Here is a 17,982-nt window from a genome sequence, read left to right on the forward strand (position 1 = left end):
TCAGGACCCAAGGTGGACATTGATGTACCAGATGTGAATATTGAAGGTCCAGATGCAAAGCTGAAGGGTCCTAAGTTCAAAATGCCTGAGATGAACATCAAGGCTCCCAAGATCTCCATGCCAGATTTACATCTTAAGGGTCCCAAAGTGAAAGGTGATGTAGATGTTTCCCTGCCCAAAGTTGAAGGTGACCTCAAAGGCCCAGAGGTTGACATCAAAGGTCCCAAGGTGGACATCAGTGCCCCAGATGTTGATGTACATGGTCCTGACTGGCACCTGAAGATGCCCAAGGTGAAAATGCCCAAATTCAGCATGCCTGGCTTCAAAGGAGAGGGCCCAGAAGTGGATGTGAGCCTGCCCAAGGCTGACATTGATGTCTCAGGGCCCAAAGTGGACATTGAAGGCCCTAATGTTAATATTGAAGGACCAGAAGGAAAACTGAAGGGCCCTAAATTTAAAATGCCTGATCTCCACCTCAAGGCACCCAAGATCTCAATGCCAGATGTTGACCTGAACCTGAAAGGACCAAAGTTAAAGGGTGATGTAGATGTTTCTCTACCTAAAGTGGAAGGAGACCTCAAAGGCCCTGAAGTTGGTATCAAAGGTCCCAAAGTGGACATTGATGTTCCAGATGTGGATGTTCATGGCCCAGACTGGCACCTGAAGATGCCCAAGATGAAAATGCCCAAGTTCAGCATGCCTGGCTTCAAAGGAGAGGGCCCAGAAGTGGATGTGAACCTGCCCAAGGCTGACATTGATGTCTCAGGGCCCAAAGTGGACATTGATGTTCCTGATGTGAACATTGAAGGGCCAGATGCAAAACTGAAGGGCCCCAAATTCAAGATGCCTGAGATGAACATAAAAGCCCCCAAAATCTCTATGCCTGACTTTGATTTGCATCTTAAAGGTCCCAAAGTGAAGGGTGATGTGGATGCTTCCTTGCCTAAAATGGAAGGTGAATTAAAGGGTCCTGGTATTGATATCAAGTGCCCCACTGTGGATATTGACACTCCTGATGTCAATATTGAAGTTCCAGAAGGAAAATTAAAAGGACCCAAATTTAAAATGCCAGACATGCATATCAAAGCTCCTAAGATCTCTATGCCTGACTTTGACTTAAATCTAAAAGGGCCTAAAGTTAAGGGAGATGTGGATCTTGCACTCCCTAATGTTGAAGGTGATCTTAAAGGGCCAGAAATAGACATTGAGGGTCCTGAAGGAAAACTCAAAGGCCCTAAATTTAAGGTGCCAGATGTCCATTTCAAAACTCCACAAATCTCAATGAGTGACATTGATTTGAACGTGAAAGGGCCTAAGATAAAAGGAGATTTGGACATTTCTATTCCTAAACCAGAAGGGGACTTGAAAGGTCCCAAAGTGGATATCAAAGGCCCTAAACTGGACATTGACACTCCTGATATTGACATTCATGGTCCAGAAGGGAAACTGAAGGGCCCTAAATTTAAAATGCCTGATCTCCATCTCAAGGCACCCAAGATCTCAATGCCAGAAGTTGACCTGAACCTGAAAGGGCCAAAGGTGAAGGGTGATGTTGATGTTTCTCTACCTAAAGTGGAAGGAGATCTCAAAGGCCCTGGAGTTGATATCAAAGGTCCCAAAGTGGACATCAGTGCCCCAGATGTGGATGTTCATGGCCCAGACTGGCACCTGAAGATGCCCAAGGTGAAAATGCCCAAGTTCAGCATGCCTGGCTTCAAAGCAGAAGGCCCTGAAGTGGATGTGAACCTGCCCAAGGCTGACATAGATGTCTCAGGACCCAAAGTGGACATTGATGTTCCTGATGTGAATATTGAAGGGCCAGATGCAAAACTGAAGGGTCCTAAGTTCAAGATGCCTGAGATGAACATCAAGGCCCCCAAGATCTCCATGCCTGACATTGACTTACACCTGAAAGGCCCCAAAGTGAAGGGTGATGTGGACATGTCTCTGCCCAAAGTGGAAGGTGAGATTAAAGTTCCTGAAGTTGACATTAAAGGCCCCAAAGTGGACATTGATGTTCCAGATGTNGATGTTCATGGCCCAGACTGGCACCTGAAGATGCCCAAGGTGAAAATGCCCAAGTTCAGCATGCCTGGCTTCAAAGGAGAGGGTCCAGAAGTGGATGTGAACCTGCCCAAGGCTGACCTTGATGTTTCAGGACCCAAGATGGACATTGATGTTCCTGATGTGAATGTTGAGGGTCCAGATATGAAAGTAAAAGGTTCCAAATTCAGGATGCCTGAGATTAACATCAAGGCTCCCAAGATCTCTATGCCTGATGTTGATCTGGAGTTAAAAGGACCCAAAGTAAAAGGAGCCTTTGATGGGTCTGTCCCTAAGATTGAAGGTACTCTCAAAGGGCCGGAAGTAGATCTGAAAGGTCCAGGTCTGGATTTTGAAGGCCCTGATGCTAAACTTAGTGGGCCTAACGTGAAGATGCCATCGCTGGAGCTATCTGTTCCTAAAATAACTGGGCCTGATGCTAATGTGCACCTTAAGACACCAAAAGTTGGAATTTCTGCACCTAAGTTAGGAGGTGGTGAGGTAGACCTCAAGGGGCCTAAAGTTGATATAGAAACTCCAAGCTTAGATGTCCACATGGAGAGCCCAGATATTAATATTGAGGGGCCAGATGTTAAAGTTCCGAAGTTTAAGAAACCCAAGTTTGGATTTGGTGCAAAAAGCCCCAAAGCTGACATCAAGACACCCACAGTTGATGTGACTGTCCCTGAAGCAGAGCTGAGTATTGATTCTCCTGAAATAAACATTGGTGGCAAGGTCAAGAAAAGCAAGTTTAAAATGCCTAAAATTCACATGAGTGGTCCTAAAGTTAAGGCCAAAAAACAGGGATTTGATTTGAATATTCCTGGAGGTGAGACTGATGCCGGTCTCAAAGCTCCCGACGTAGACGTCAGTGTTACAGGGCCTGATGCTGCACTCAAAACTGAAGTAAAATCTCCCAAAGTCAAGAAAACTATGTTTGGAAAAATGTACTTTCCAGATGTAGAATTCGACATTAAGTCACCTAAATTTAAAGCAGAGGCTCCCCTACCTAGCCCCAAGCTGGAGGGTGAAATCAAGGTACCAGATGTGGATATTTCTTCACCAGGGATTAATGTGGAAGCTCCTGATATTCATGTGAAGGCTCCCAAGTTCAAGGTGCCAGGCATGGAAGCCTCAGGGCCAAAGATAGAGGGCAACTTGAAAAGTCCCAAGGTGCAGGCAAACTTGGACACACCTGACATCAACATCGAAGGCCCTGAAGCTAAAATCAAAGCACCCTCGTTTAGTATTTCTTCTCCTCAAGTCTCCGTACCTGATGTGAATGTCAATTTGAAAGGACCAAAGATAAAGGGTGATGTTCCCAGTGTGGGGCTGGAAGGACCTGACATAGATCTACAAGGTCCAGAAGGGAAAATCAAGTTCCCTAAGTTTTCCTTGCCCAAGATCAGTGCCCCGGGAGTGAAAATGGAAGGTGGGAGTGCTGAGATCCATGCTCAGATGCCCTCTCTTGAAGGAGGGTTGAGCACATCAGATATGAAGCTTGAAGGGCCTGATCTGTCTCTAAAAGGCCCAGGAGTAGATTTGCCTTCGGTGGACCTCTCTATGCCAAAAGTGTCTGGGCCTGATCTTGACCTGAACTTGAAAGGACCAAGTTTGAAGGGAGACCTGGGTGCCTCCAGTCCCAGCATGAAGCTTCATGCCCCAGGTCTTGACCTCAAAGGTGTTGGTGGAAAAGTACATATAGGAGCAGATGGTGTGAAAATGTCAGGGATTGATGCCACAACAGCACTCAGTGTGGGGGCACCAGATGTAACACTGAAGGGACCAAGTCTACAGGGAGATCTGGCTGTGTCTGGAGACATCAAATGCCCTAAAGTATCTGTGGCTACTCCTGATCTTAGCTTGGAGGCCTCAGAAGGTGGTGTCAAACTTCCCCACATGAAGCTGCCTCAGTTTGGCATCTCCACTCCGGGATCCGACTTGGACATTAACATCAAGGGGCCACAAGTTTGTGGAGAACTAAAAGGGTCAGGGATGGATGTGAATCTGAAAGGGCCTCAGATCTCAGCACCAAGCATGGACTTTAACTTGGAAGGACCAAAAGTGAAGGGAAGCCTGGGGGCCACGGGTGAATTAAAAGGCCCAGCGATTGGGGGAGGTCTTCCAGGCATCAGTATTCAAGGCCCAGAAGGAAACCTCCAAATGCCTGGAATTAAGGCTTCTGGGTGTGATGTGAAACTCTCATCAGGGCAGATTTCTGGTCCCGAAATTAAAGGAGATCTGAAAGGTTCAGGAATAGGTCTCCATGGGGCTGTTCCTGATATCAGTGTCAAGGGGCCTTCCTTTAATGTGGCATCTCCTGAGTCAGATTTTGGTGTCAGCTTGAAGGGCCCCAAAGTCAAAGGAGGTGTAGATGTTTCAGGGGGTATCAGTGTCCCAGATATCAACCTGGGTGAAGGGCATATGAGTGTCAAAGGCTCTGGAGTTGAGTGGAAGGGACCCCAAGTCTCCTCTTCTCTAAACTTGGATACATCTAAGCTTGCTGGGAACCTTCATTTCTCAGGACCAAAGATAGAAGGAGATGTGAAAGGGGGCCAGATCGGACTCCAGGGCCCCGGGCTGAGTGTGTCTGGGCCTCAAGGTCACTTGGAAAGTGAATCTGGAAAAGTAACATTCCCCAAGATGAAGATCCCTAAGTTTACCTTCTCTGGCCGTGAGCTCATTGGTAGAGAAGTAGGAGTGGATGTCAACTTCCCTAAAGTGGAGGCCAATGTGCAGGCTGGTGCTGGAGAAGGTGAGTGGGAAGAGTCTGAAGTAAAACTGAAAAAATCCAAAATCAAAATGCCCAAGTTTACCTTTTCTAAATCGAAAGGGAAAGGTGGTGTCACTGGCTCACCTGAAGCATCCATTTCTGGGTCCAAAGGGGACCTGAAGAGCTCAAAGGCCAGCTTGGGCTCTCTGGAAGGAGAAGTGGAAGCGGAAGCATCTTCGCCCAAAGGTAAATTCTCCCTATTTAAAAGTAAGAAGCCAAGACATCGCTCCAACTCCTTCAGCGATGAGAGGGAGTTCTCAGCGCCTTCCACCCCAACGGGGACTTTGGAGTTTGCAGGTGGAGAAGTTAAAGGCAAGCATGGAAAGCTGAAGTTTGGTACCTTTGGTGGCTTGGGATCAAAGAGCAAAGGTCATTACGAGGTTACTGGGAGTGACGATGAGGCAGGCAAGTTACAGGGGAGTGGAGTGTCCTTGGCCTCGAAGAAGTCCCGACTGTCTTCCTCCTCTAGCAACGACAGTGGGACCAAGGTTGGGATCCAGCTTCCTGAGGTAGAACTATCAGTTTCCACAAAGAAAGAGTAGTGGGCCTTCATGTATGTACATATATATATATATAAAACATCAGCCTTGGGTGTGTTTGTATATAAACTCCAAAGAGAAACACCCCAATAGTCTAAGCAATAATGCAAAGATCTTGCCCCTGCCAGTGGCAAGTGCCGACAAACCAAGTGCCTGTAGGCTCCTGGGACTCTGCAGCTAGGTGAAGTTCTAAGCCCATCTGGCCCACCTGCAAAGTCAACAGTATTGCCTTAAGATTTCAGTTGTTTTTTGGTTTCTGTTTTCTTTTCTTTTTCTTTTTCTTTTTTTTTTTTTCTTTGCATTGAACGCTGAGAGCTCGTGTTTACTAAGCAAGCTTTTGTGTTTATCTTCCTTATTTTTTACTGAATATCTTCAGTACCTGGGTTATTGAAACCCACTCTTTTTTCATTGTAATGGACTTTGGGGGCTTTTGTGAGTAAGGGAGGGTGGGATAAAAAGTGGCAGAGGGAGCAAGGTCTTAATTGCTCTGAAGGTTGGACCTGTGAAGCCCTGGCATAGCCCTGAAGAGGTGGCAGCCAGTGGGTGGTTGTTTTTCCATCTCTGTAGCATGACCTTTTAATCCCCAGGTGTGTTAGTCCCAGCCTAGTTTGGTGCTCAAGGTGAGAGGGGATTTGAATCTGTTTGCAAATTGTCCAACCCACTAGGTCAACGTGAGGGGCTTACATTCTGGGTTTGATAAGAAGAGTGTTCATTCATGACTGCTATGTCCTGGGAAAAGTTCCGATTTCTTTTAACAAATGTCATCATGATTAAGGAAATGTCTGGCACTTTAATGGCAAATTAATTGAGAATGTATGAAAGTCATGAATGTACAAGCCAAATAAAGCTCTTTATTAACCCTGATGTATCGTGGTCTTGTATTCTGTGCTGAAGGGATGAAGCCAAGGGAGGCTGTGCACACAGCCCTCATGGTTCAGACTTGATCCACCCGATGCTTATTTTGTTAGTGACTTCATTCAAGGCATTACCTCTGCACAGGTACCAGAAGGAAGTCTTTGCTTCTTGACTATAATAGGAGACTGGCAGCATCATGGCTGAGCAATTGAGAATGAACAGTGGTCACAATTCACCATAGAACATTTACCTTAGTATGAGCAAGACTTTAAAATGGGGTGGGGTGGGGGTGGGGCTAAGGATGTAATTCAGTTCATAGAGTGCTTGGCTGGTATGCATGAGAGCCTGGGTTAAATTCCTAGACACTCATAAGACCCAGTGTGGTGGTTCACAGCTACAATCCCAGCACATGGGGGTGGAAGCAAAAGGATCCTCTTTTTTCTTTTCTTTTCTTTTCTTTTCTTTTCTTTTCTTTTCTTTTCTTTTCTTTTCTTTTCTTTCCTTTTCTTTTCTTTTCTTTTCTTTTCTTTCTTTTCCCTTTCTTTCTTTCTTTCTTTCTTTCTTTCTTTCTTTCTTTCTTTCTTTCTTTCTTTCTTTCTTTCTTTCTTTCTTTCTTTCTTTCTTTCTTTCTGAAACAGGTATTTTGTATTTTGAGACACACTATAACCAAGTATTCAAGGCTGTCCTGGAACTCCCAGTGTAGTCTGAGCTAGCCTTGAATTTGAGACAATCTTCCTAAGTGATGGGGTTACAAGTGTAAGTCATCACATCCAGTACCCATGTATACTGTTGTGAAGTTGACCACTAGGATATTGGGAAGATATCCTAGACAGATGTGTCCAAGCTGTTCAATTGTACAACTCATTGTTCAGCTTGAGGAAGGAGATGTGTAGCTAGTGTAGACTGAAGTGTTCACTCATTCAGTAAATACTTTTTGAGCACCATGGCTAGATACTAAGGCCCAGTGACTTCAAAATTCTCTTCTGCTGACTTCTACTGACCAAATGACTGTAATGAATGCTGAAATTTGGAATGCTTTGAACCCTGAAAAAGGGCGTGGGATTGGGGAAAATGACACATCTAGTGGAGATGATGAGACTCCCAAGACCTTCAGGAAATAACTTATTGGCTGGGACAGTTGGGAGTCTTGAGTAGAATGGGTGGGCAGTAAGTGGCCATTAGACCTCAAGGAACCTTTCAGGCATTCTTACATCAGGCTTAGGCTGGGGGCAGTGACTATAGAACAGGAGGTCTCCATCCTGCAGGGGCCATCTCAGCAGGAGGAGCAGCATGGCAGGAGGCAGGAGGGGCTGGAGGATAACCTCGATCCTCCTCCTTCCTCTGCTGCAGTTACAATTCTGTCTGCTACCTCTCTGCTTTAGGAGGTGTTGGGGATTGAACCCAGTAAGAACCCCTGGTATGCTAGGCAGACACTACCCAATGTGCAAATCTCCAGAAACAATATCTTTGTTCTTTCTCTTGTAATTGCCTACAGAGTTAAGTATACATTAAAAAAGGATCACTTGGACTCATGAAGTGGCTCAGTAGGTAAAAGTGATTGCTGCGAAAGAAGCCTGATGACCTGAGTTTAATCTCCAAGATCCAAATGGTGGAAGGAGATAACTGACTCCTGCAGTTTGTTTTCTGACCTACAGACAGACAGACAGACAGACAGACAGATAGATACTTGCACACAGACACATACAGAGGGAAGATAATTTCCTCAGGGAAACAAAGTTTTCTCTCAATTTTGCAAAGAGCCAAAAGGGACTAGAAGACACTGCAGAGGCCCTGGGTCCTGCAAAAGAATACTGGCCTGGGAGTCACTGACTTAATCTCCCGTGTTGGGTCCGTTAGGGTTCATTGTGGACCTCTATTTACTTCCTGGTAATGTGGATGGGGGCTTTTGGAGTTTCTAAGGTTCTTCCCAGACCCAAGAGTCCGTGATGCCCTTGGAAGCAGGCTGAAGAGTGGTGTGGATGGGCCATTTTGGGTGAAAAGCAAGGTGTGATTGTGACACTGAGTAATTATTTTTCCTGTGTGGCATTGTCTGAAATGTTTTGAGACATGTCAGTGTTGAAGTATAGCTCAGTCTCCAGCTTCCCAGACCAAAATGGACAGCCTCCACCGGGACTCACACATGGCTAATGCACACATCCTACTTCAGGGTACCATCTGAGCTGTGAAATTCGGAAATACAACCAAGGGGACTCAGCATGCATTTAAAGGTGTTGGTCCTTTCCTTCATCCTTCCTTCCTTCCATCTTCTCTCTTTCCCTTACCTCTACCCCCACCCCATCCCCAGATCTCACTTTGTATCCCTGACTAGCCTGAAACTCATTATATAGACCAGGCTGACCTCAAACTCTCCAAGAACCACCTGCCTCTGCCTCCTGGGTTCTGGGATTAAAGGTGTGCACACCACTCTGTCTTTTCTCACTCTTTTTAAAGTATGCACACTTTAAATTAAAATCTTCAGAGAAATTGCAAGATTAATATGGTGATACATATATACATGACATTCGTGTTCTCCTCCCCTCCCCCTCCTCCACTCCACACCCTCCTCTTCCTTCTCCTCTTTGGAGGACAGGGTTTCTCTGTGTAGCCCTGGCCGTCCTGGAACTCACTCTGTAGACCAGGCTGGCCTGCTTCCCGAGTGCTGGGAACAAAGGCGTGTACCACCTTCAGGGTTGTTCTCAAATTCTTGACACTTTCCTCCCTTACTTTAATCTCTCTATATATAGACATCATCACCATTATTTTTTGTTGAATTGGTCAAGAGCTCACTACAGATGTCACAGCAGTTTACTATCTAAGTGCTTCACTGTGTGTGGACACTTTCTTTTTTCTTTTTCTTTTTCTTTTTTTTGTTTTTTGTTTTTTGGTTTTTGGTTTTGGGGTTTTGGTTTTTGAGACAGGGTTTCTCTGTGTAGCCCTGGCTGTCCTGGAACTCACTCTGTAGACCAGGCTGGCCTCGAACTCAGAAATCCGCCTGCCTCTGCCTCCCGAGTGCTGGGATCAAAGGCGTGTGCCACCACGCCCGGTTGTGTGGACACTTTCTTATGCAACTCTAATATAATGATTAAATTCAGTAAGTCTTACTTTGATCTATCATTGTTCATATCATCCATTCATAAGTTCCTTGATTATCCCTGTAGTTTCCTTAACAGAGCTGACCTTTTGTCCCAGCTAGGCTTCAGGCCAGGCTTCTGAGTCCCCCTTGGAATTTTATTCTCTTCTCCATGATTTCAATCTATTATTTTTTTTTTAAAAGATTTATTTATTTATTATATGTAAGTACACTGTAACTGTCTTCAGACACTCTAGAAGTGGGAGTCAGATCTTGTTACGGATGGTTATGAGCCACCATGTGGTTGCTGGGATTTGAACTCTGGACCTTCAGAAGAGCAGTCGGGTGCTCTTACCCACTGAGCCATCTCACCAGCCCTCCCTTTTGTTTTGTTTTTAATTCTGTCTCTGACACAGAGTCTTATACTTGTTGCCTAGGTTGCCCTGAAACTCCCTGTGTACGATTGGCCTCACACTAATGCTAATACTCTTGCCTCAGCCTCTCCAATTCTGGAGTTACAGGTGTGAGCCACTATTTCTTCAATCTAGAAGGTCTCACTATGTAACTCAGGTTGGCCAGGAGGTCCTTCTGTAGTTCAGGCTGACCTCAAACTCACAATGCTTCTGCCTTAGCCTTCCAAAGGTATGACTACAAGTGTATACAATGGCCCCAGCAGCTGCAATATCTTTTCCTTTAAAAAATTTAATGTGTGTATGAGTGTATGAGTATGAGTGTGTGAGTGAGTGTGTGTGTGCGTGTGGGAGACATGGCTCAAGTGTGGAAGTCAGAGGACAAACCTTGGAACATGGGATCTTTGGTCTTGGGGATCAAACTCATGTCCTTAGGCATGGCAGCAAGTACTTTTACCTGCTCCCTCTTGCTGGCCTGGCATTGATCCGTTTGAAGGGTATGAAGCCAGTTGTTTTGTAGCAATATCCCTTCGTGTGATGTGTCTGATAATGTCGTTATGATCACATCAGGTGATACCTTTGCGGGTAGGACACTCATAGAAGTAAATGTTAGGTGCCTTTTAGCTCACCCTTCTGAAGGCATGTGAGTGTACTAGTGCCAATTAAGTAGGAGCTTGCCAGACTTCTTCCTTGTAATCTTGCCATGCTTTCCCTTTGGAATTAACAAGTAAATCTAAGTTTTCAAGCGAGAAGTCCAAGTTTGGGCAAGTTTATTTCGCAAGTGCGCTCTGGAGGCTGGTGGCATGCTTGGCCTTGGCGTGATCTCTGGTTGGGGATTTTGAAAGTGGGGCTCTGGCCTAGGGCTTTGCAGCACACAGCAGCTTTCTGTCTTTGCTCACGAGGATAAAGAATTCTGTGCATGAATGCTTGCCACAGAGCTGGGAATACCACGAGCTGTTTACCAGCCTCTGGATCACCCTGTGGCGTCAGGCAGCTTCAGGGGCCTCCCGAGGCTGAATGCTCCCTGCAGAGCAGCAGCCTTGTGCCACAGCAAATGTGTGGGGGAACATTCTGCCCAGGAGGGCGGTTTCGTTTCCCCATAAATGCCTCTGTTTTTTTCCACAACAAGTTTGAGGTCTGGCCAGCACAGAAAGACTTCCCAGTAGGATGGTTGAGTGGTTGAGGTTGGAAAGGGTTACAGATGAAGAACCCTTTTTTTTTTTTTTTTTTTTTTTTTTTAAGTTTTGGACAGACAGGTCCTTTTAGTGCACAAGTGCTTTATCTTCAGGACATCTCACTCTGTGTTCTCAGCTCCACCCAGGAAAGCAGGCACTACCCACTCCGTCTCATAGTCCGGAGAGGTGAGGCTGTACTCAGAGCCTAGAAGGGGTGATTCTACCTAGGGAAATCAAAGCTTTCAAATTTTAGAAACTAAATTGTTTTTCTCCCCCCCAGAATAGTTCCCTGAAGGAAGGGGGAGTTTCTGGGGAGGGGCATAAAAAAATCTCTTGAAATCTGTAGGATCTTAGACATTTTCTTGTCTCTGAAAGTATTAAGGGAATAATAATAAAAACTAGAGCCAAGCATGGTGACACATGACTTTAGTCTCAGCACTGGGGAGGCAGAAACAGGTGGATTCTCTGTGAGTGCTGGGTCACCCGGCTAGCCAAGGTTACATAGTGAGAGCCTGTCTCAAAAAACAAGCAAGCAAGCAAGCAAGCAAACAAACAAACAATCAGCTAATAACTGGGGATGGAGAGATGGCTTAGTAGTTAAGAACACTTATTGCTCTTGTAGAGGTCCTAGATTCAGTTCCAGTACCCACATGGCCACCTGCAACCAGCTGCTGTTCCAGTTCCTGGGGATCTACCACCCTCTTCTGACCTCCAGGGCCTCATGTATGCATACGGTGCACATATGCACATGAAATTTTACACACATACACATACATTAAAAAACTAAATCTTGGGACTCAGAGGTTAATATTCTTCTGGAAGATCTCAGTTCAGTTCCCAGCACCCATAAGTTGGCTCACAATGATCCAAAACTCTAGTTCCTGATCTGGTATACGTTTTGGCCTCTTAGGGCACCAGAGACACATGTGCTATGCATACATATAATAGAGCAACACAATCATACACATTAAATAATTAAAAAATAGTTATTTTTTTAAACTATTTTTAAATTATTTAAAAATAGCTATCAAATGCTAGGTGGTGATGGTGCACACCTTTAATCCTAGCACTCAGGAGACATAGGCAGGTAAATCTTTGAGTTAGAGGCCAGCCTGGTCTATAGATTGAGTTTCAGGTTGACCAGGGCTACACAGAAAAATCCTGTCTTGAAAAACCATTTAAAAAAAAAAAGGTTCTTTTGGGGGACCTTTGGGACCCTTGGTAACTCATCAAAATCTGTGACATGAGGCTGGAGATATAACTTAGTTGGTAGAGTTTTTGCGTGATGTGTTCAGGTCTGGGGTTCATTTCTTAGGACCCAGGTCAGGAGACAGATATTGAATTTCCTTTTCTATAAGATGAAAAGAAGGAGATGGTATGGAATTCTTCTTACAGCATTATGAGAATAATGTAAATTAACATGTATACCTTCTTCCTAATAAACTCCAACTTCTGCAGCATGAATAGTACAGTGTGCTCAATGTATAGTAAAAATTGTGTGTACGAGTCATTTCCATGATCTGCTTGCTAAAATTTTGGTTTTTCGAGACAGGGTTTCTCTGTATAGCTCTGGCTGTCCTAGAACTCACTTTGTAGACCAGACTGGCCTCGAACTCAGAAATCCGCCTACCTCTGCCTCCCGAGTGCTGGGATTAAAGGCGTGCGCCACCACGCCCGGGGCTAACTCTTGGTTAAGTGTTCTAAGTCACATACAACGCCACAAGGTGGGCCCTAATTTGCATTTAATAGGCAAGTTCAGACAGGGTTAGTGCTGTGTGCAGGGGCACATATTCCAACAGCGTCAACATTCTCACTGGAGTCTGTTCTGAGAAACCTCATGTCTTTATCAGCAGTTTGTTCTTTCTGCTACTGGGAAGGCTGGGTTAGTAAACCGTGTTATAAGGCTTGGAGAGGAGCTGGGGGGGGGGGGAGAGTTTCCAAGCAGGGAGGCAGCAGGAGTGAAAGCTGGGAGTGAAGTGTGGGACAGTAGGGTGGGACTAGGGCAGGAAGGGTAGACACTGAGGTCCCAGAGGAACACAGGTTTCAGGACCAGCTTTGGAAGGCAAAGATTGGTGTATGCATCCAATTTTTCCCCTCCAAGGGGAGACAGTGGGCTAAAGAGCAGTGAGACATTGGCCCAGGCTTGCCCTCCTGGGCAGCTGTTAGTCTCTTTCTTAGACTTCCTACCTCACACTATTCCCAGTCCTTTGCCCTATACAGACTTTGCGCTTCCATGATACTAACAAATGAGAGAAACAAGTCCCGTCCACTAGTCCCGGGGTCCCTAGAGAGTGGACGGGTTGATTGTTTGCAAACACTACTCTGATCAATCTGGGACCCTAGGAGGTTGAACCTTGTGTCTAGGGGAGGGCCTGGAAATGTGAGGTATTTACACACAGGGAATGGGAGTAGGAAAGAGTTGCTTCCAAGTGTGGTGTTTCCCTGTGTATTTCTGCACCTGCCATACCTGCTCGACTCCGGTTTGAGAATCAGCCAACAGCCCGCGGTATGATCAGGGATTTCCATGCTCCCCAACTTGGATGGGGCAGTTCCACCCACCATGGGTTCCAAGCCCGAGGGTAAGAACTCTGGACACCTAGAGCTCTTCAGTCACAGGTTAGAGCCTAGAAGGAAACAAGTCAAAATCCAAGAGAAGCCTGGGCAAAAGTGGCTTGGTCAGAGCCAGGATGATGTGGATGAGCCTGAGAAATGTAAAGGGTGTGGAAGAGGAAGACCAGAAAAAAGAAGAAGGGTGGGGTGTGACTCAATTTTCTAGTACGTGCAAAACGTTGGCTTTATTCGTTACTATGCAGACAGCCCCAAAGGGTTTGAGCCCTGCCTTTCTGGGTGCTCCAAATAAATGAACTCTAAGAAAACAGAGCACTGTAACATCGAGGCAAAATTTTTTTTCTGACTCCAAATCAAATGATCTGACATCCCTGCCCCCTACCCCAATTCACCAATTCCAGCTGTTAGTGTCCAGGGAACAAGGGAACCCAGTCTCTGGGAGTAATTGTAGCCACTTTTAGCCAACCAGCCAGTCCTGGAACTAATCCAAGTTCTGTCACAGTTCCTAGGCAGATTTTTATCTATTTAGACCAGGCTGCTGTGAAGTAATGAGCCAGGCTGATGGCCAAACAAGACTGGGCAGATGATACTGAGTAATCACAGAAAAAAGACCAGCAGAGACCAGCTGGAAGCTGCTGTACGTGCTTCACATGTTATGTGTTGCCTCTGGGACTCACCCCTTACCTGGTGGGACCTTCATTTCTAAAATGCAGCATCAGCCCCAATCTCTCCTTTATATAGACTTTGCCTAAAAGATGGATTTGTCTGTGACAGCACCATGGGCTTACACTTTTGAATGCTGGTGTTTAAAAGCGGGCTGGGGATACGGCTTGGTACTTAGGCTCTTGCTGCTCGTACGTGAGGACTTGAGTTCTGGTGTCCAGAACGGAGGTAAAAGGTGGGCATGGCATTCTCTGTAACCCTGTCACTGGGGGATGGGCTGGGGATAGAGAACTTCCAGAGCTCTCTGGCCTGACAGTCTAGCCCATTGGTGAGCCAGATCAAGGTAGAGAAAGACAGAGAAAGATAGATGACTTTGGCCTCTGGCCCTCACATGCATGGGCATAGTCTTGTACACACATACACACATGTGTACATGCATAAACATGCACACAGATACATATATCTGTACGCACAAATAATAGTAAAAACAGGACTTGTGTGTGGGCTGGGAATGTAGCAAGTCCTGGACTTGCCATATCATAAGCCTGGTGTGGTGGCACACAGCTGAAACCCCAGAACTCAGGAGGTGGACACAGGAGAATCTAAAGTTCAAGGTCATCCTCCCATTGATGGCTTTATTCCAGGACAGCTTGGGCTACACAAGAAGTCACCCTCCTGGTGACTATTTAAGGTCCATCCACCCATCTCCTGGAGTCTGGCAGCCCTCATTACTGAGCTGTAGTCACACAGGACTGCAGTGTGGGGCACTTGATACCCTCCCAAGGAAAGAGCTTCAGCTTAAAGGTCGCTACTCCTGTCCACCCAAAGTGGAAGGCTTTGGTTTTTTTTTTTTTTTTTCAGTCATGCAGTATAGCCTGCTCTGTGTGTTTTTTCCTGTGTGTGCAGTCTCTTCTAGGACACACAGCTGCCAGGCAGCCGGTGCTCTGTCCCCTGGCTCAGGCAGCCAGGCCGTGGGGAGGACTGGAATGTGAAAAGCCAGGGAGAAGAATGACAGTGCATTTTCTATTTGTAAGCCTGCGAGTTTGGCTCACACTTGAATTTCAAGTGGGCCCTTCAGGCAGATGGAGATGTCAGGTGAGAGAGTGGAGGCAGCCTATTTGAATTGTCGAAATTCCTAGAAAATAAATTCTAGGAATTTCAGCTGTAGGAGTAAGGTGGGTCAGGTAGGGCAAATTCACTTTAGGGGGTGGGGCCCTCGTAGGGGGTGGGGGCCTGGTAGGGGTGGGGGCCTGGTAGGGGTGGGTAGGCTTCTACTTTTTTTCTGTTTGCACACCATATTTTCCTTTAAATTATTTTTCCTATTGACTCTAATAGATAAGCTTTGGACTAAGGTTTTTATTTTTTCTTTAGCTGAGCTTCAGGTCTCTTTTAGAGGAAAAAAAAAAAAGCCACTCCCTTTAACTACTGTTTTCGGTTACTGCTCTTTGTTTGGAGTAATTGCTACCCCTAAAAGTGGGAAATTACAGATTACTGATTATCAGAAGGAAATAAGTGCTTTGGATTAGCCAGACTCTTGCCCCTGGATGGCCATTCCAGGCCTTGCCACTCTCCCGGGTACAAAGCCCTGTACTGCATGTTCTGCAAACATTCCCTTTGGTTGTTTCCAGAGGGGAAACGGTTGGATCCTGTGTGTCACTTGTCATGTTCTTGTTATATAACCATGGAAAACCTTTGAAAGTGTTTGTTGGTCACAGGAATGAGTACAGGGAACAACATGGGGTCCTAGCTTGTCTTTTAACCACTGTGCCCTGACAGTGGGTTGAACTTGGAATGAACTGGTTTAATATTCACTAGAAAGATTTAAAAGTTGGATGGGGTGAGGTGGCTGGAGAGGTGACTTAGTGGTTAAGAGTGACGCCTGATCTCTGGGAGGACCAAAGTTTGATTTGCAGCGCCCACATTGGGTCGCTGACATTCATTTGTAACTCCAGCTCCAGGGGATCTGGCCGTGGATATCTGAACTCATGTGGCATAAGCTCACACGGATACACATGCCCATTTAAGAACAATCTTTGTGCGGTAGGGTGGCACACCCCTTTCATTCCAGCAGACGAATCAGGAAGCAGAGGCCAGTGGATCTCTGAGAGTCTGCGGGCAACAAGAGCTACACAGCAAGTTCCAGGTCAGCCAGAGCTACATAGTGATACCTTGTCTCAAAAACCAAAACAAAAAAATTTGGATGAGAATGCTGACTGTTGGTTTACACAGAGAGGGAAGCAGCTGTGGAGGTACCTCAGCTTGTCCATACCTCATCCAGACCCGGGGAACCTTTGACCCCCAGGCTCCTCTCTACGGTTTACTGCAGTGGTTGTCAGTTTCTGCGAGCTCCTGATTGGCCTTGCCAGCCCCTCTCAGCTTTTCCCAGCAGTCCTCTGACTTTGATGTAGCCTTCTCTTCTCTCACCCTTGGGTTTCAGTCTAAGGGGCATTTCCTCCTGGAAGTCTGCCTGGATTCCTCTCTCTTTCCCAACTCTTCTGTGCTCTCATTACTCTAGTTTCCTGGTCTCAGTGCTACTTATATTCAGTTATCAGTGAGTGACTGCTTGTCAGTCTCTCTCCCGCATGTGATTGTCAACCCTGTGAGGGAGGGATGCTGTATTTTTATTTATTATTTTATCTCAGGCATAATGCCAGGCACCTGGCATGTGGCACCCAGCACTTGGCAGAGACTCTATAGGTCACGGTGGCCCTGTCTTAACACTGCACACAGTTCCCATCAGCATCAGGTACACCTGTTTTCCTTCTGTCCTTTGCTGGGTAGTCTCATTTTCCTAAATTCAGGGTGAGAATAAACACAAATAAACAGAAGATGAACAACAAACCCAGGGCTGCTTTTATTTTTATTTTTATTCTTCTTCTCTGAGCTATTGTTGAGGTTTCTGCAGGCCAGCCGCTTCCCTTGAGCTGTTAGGGTGTGAATTCAGCTGTGGTCAGGGATGCAAGGTCTGCAGACTATTGGTGGTGTTCCCCAGGTCTGCACCATTCCAGCTTCCAGAATGACGTATGGGTAGACAGGAGGTCAGGCGGAGCTTGGAGGCGCAGAAAGTGAAGACCTAAACTCTGAGAATGGTGGGCTACTGGTAGCTGCTGTGGGGTGAGTGGAAGAGTATTCCATCAGTAAGGTTCCAAACAAGAGGCAGGCATCTGGCATGTTATCCATGGCTCAGTCAGTGACATGTGGCTGTGATTATTATGCTGTCCTTCAGTTGTTTTCATTTTTATTAAATATATATTATATACTTATGTAACACACACACAGGCACACAGGGAAAGAGAGAGAGAGAGAGAGAGAGAGAGAGAGACACGGGATGGTGGCGCATGTCTTTAATTCTAGCACTGTTGAGGCAGAGGCAGGCAGATCTCTGAGTTTGAGGTCAGCCTTGTATACATCATGCGATAGCTAGAGCTACACAGTGAGACCTTAACTCAACTCCCTCCCCCTGCCCAAAAAGGCTAGAATGGTGGTGTGGATCTGTAGTGCCAGCTACTAGGAAGGCTAAGACAGGAGGATTACTTGAGTTTAAGAGTTTAAGACCAGCCTGAGCAATGAAGCAACCTTGTCTCCAAATACAATAGGGTCTGGAGAGATAGAGAGGACCCAGGTTCAGTTTCCAGAACCCATATGGTGGCTCACAGCCATCTGTAATGCCAGGGGATCTGATGCCCTCTTTTGGCCTCTGAGAGCACCAGGCATGCAGACATACATATAGGTAAAATACCCATATACGTTAAAATAAATAATTATTTAAATAAAACATAACAGCCCATCTGAGTTTTTTTTTTTTTTTTTTTTTTTTTTTTTTTATTTGTGAGCTCAGTCCTGTGTTTGTTTATTTTCTGACTTTTGGATGTATTTGCTTCTTTTG

The 17,982-nt window shown here is 45.9% G+C and overlaps 1 protein-coding gene across 6 annotated transcripts in view; it reads left to right on the top strand.

The window, feature by feature from the left end:
* Ahnak (AHNAK nucleoprotein) overlaps positions 1–17,982 on the top strand; it is an 89,753-nt gene that overhangs the window by 23,309 nt on the left and 48,462 nt on the right. For 4 of the 6 annotated variants that reach the window (XM_029532271.1, XM_029532280.1, XM_029532285.1 and 1 more), the window contains exon 7: positions 1,916–6,219. The exons of 1 other annotated variant lie outside the window; for it this stretch is intronic. In XM_029532271.1, coding sequence (XP_029388131.1) covers positions 1,916–5,358 — 3,443 coding nt within the window. In that variant the 3' untranslated portion in view covers positions 5,359–6,219. Of the gene's footprint in view, positions 1–1,896; positions 6,220–17,982 lie in introns of those variants that run through there. One more of the 6 variants, XM_029532276.1, reaches the window with a different exon arrangement.

This window comes from Mus pahari, chromosome 1, assembly GCF_900095145.1.
Source record: "Mus pahari chromosome 1, PAHARI_EIJ_v1.1, whole genome shotgun sequence".
NCBI classification, from domain to species: Eukaryota; Metazoa; Chordata; class Mammalia; order Rodentia; family Muridae; genus Mus; species Mus pahari.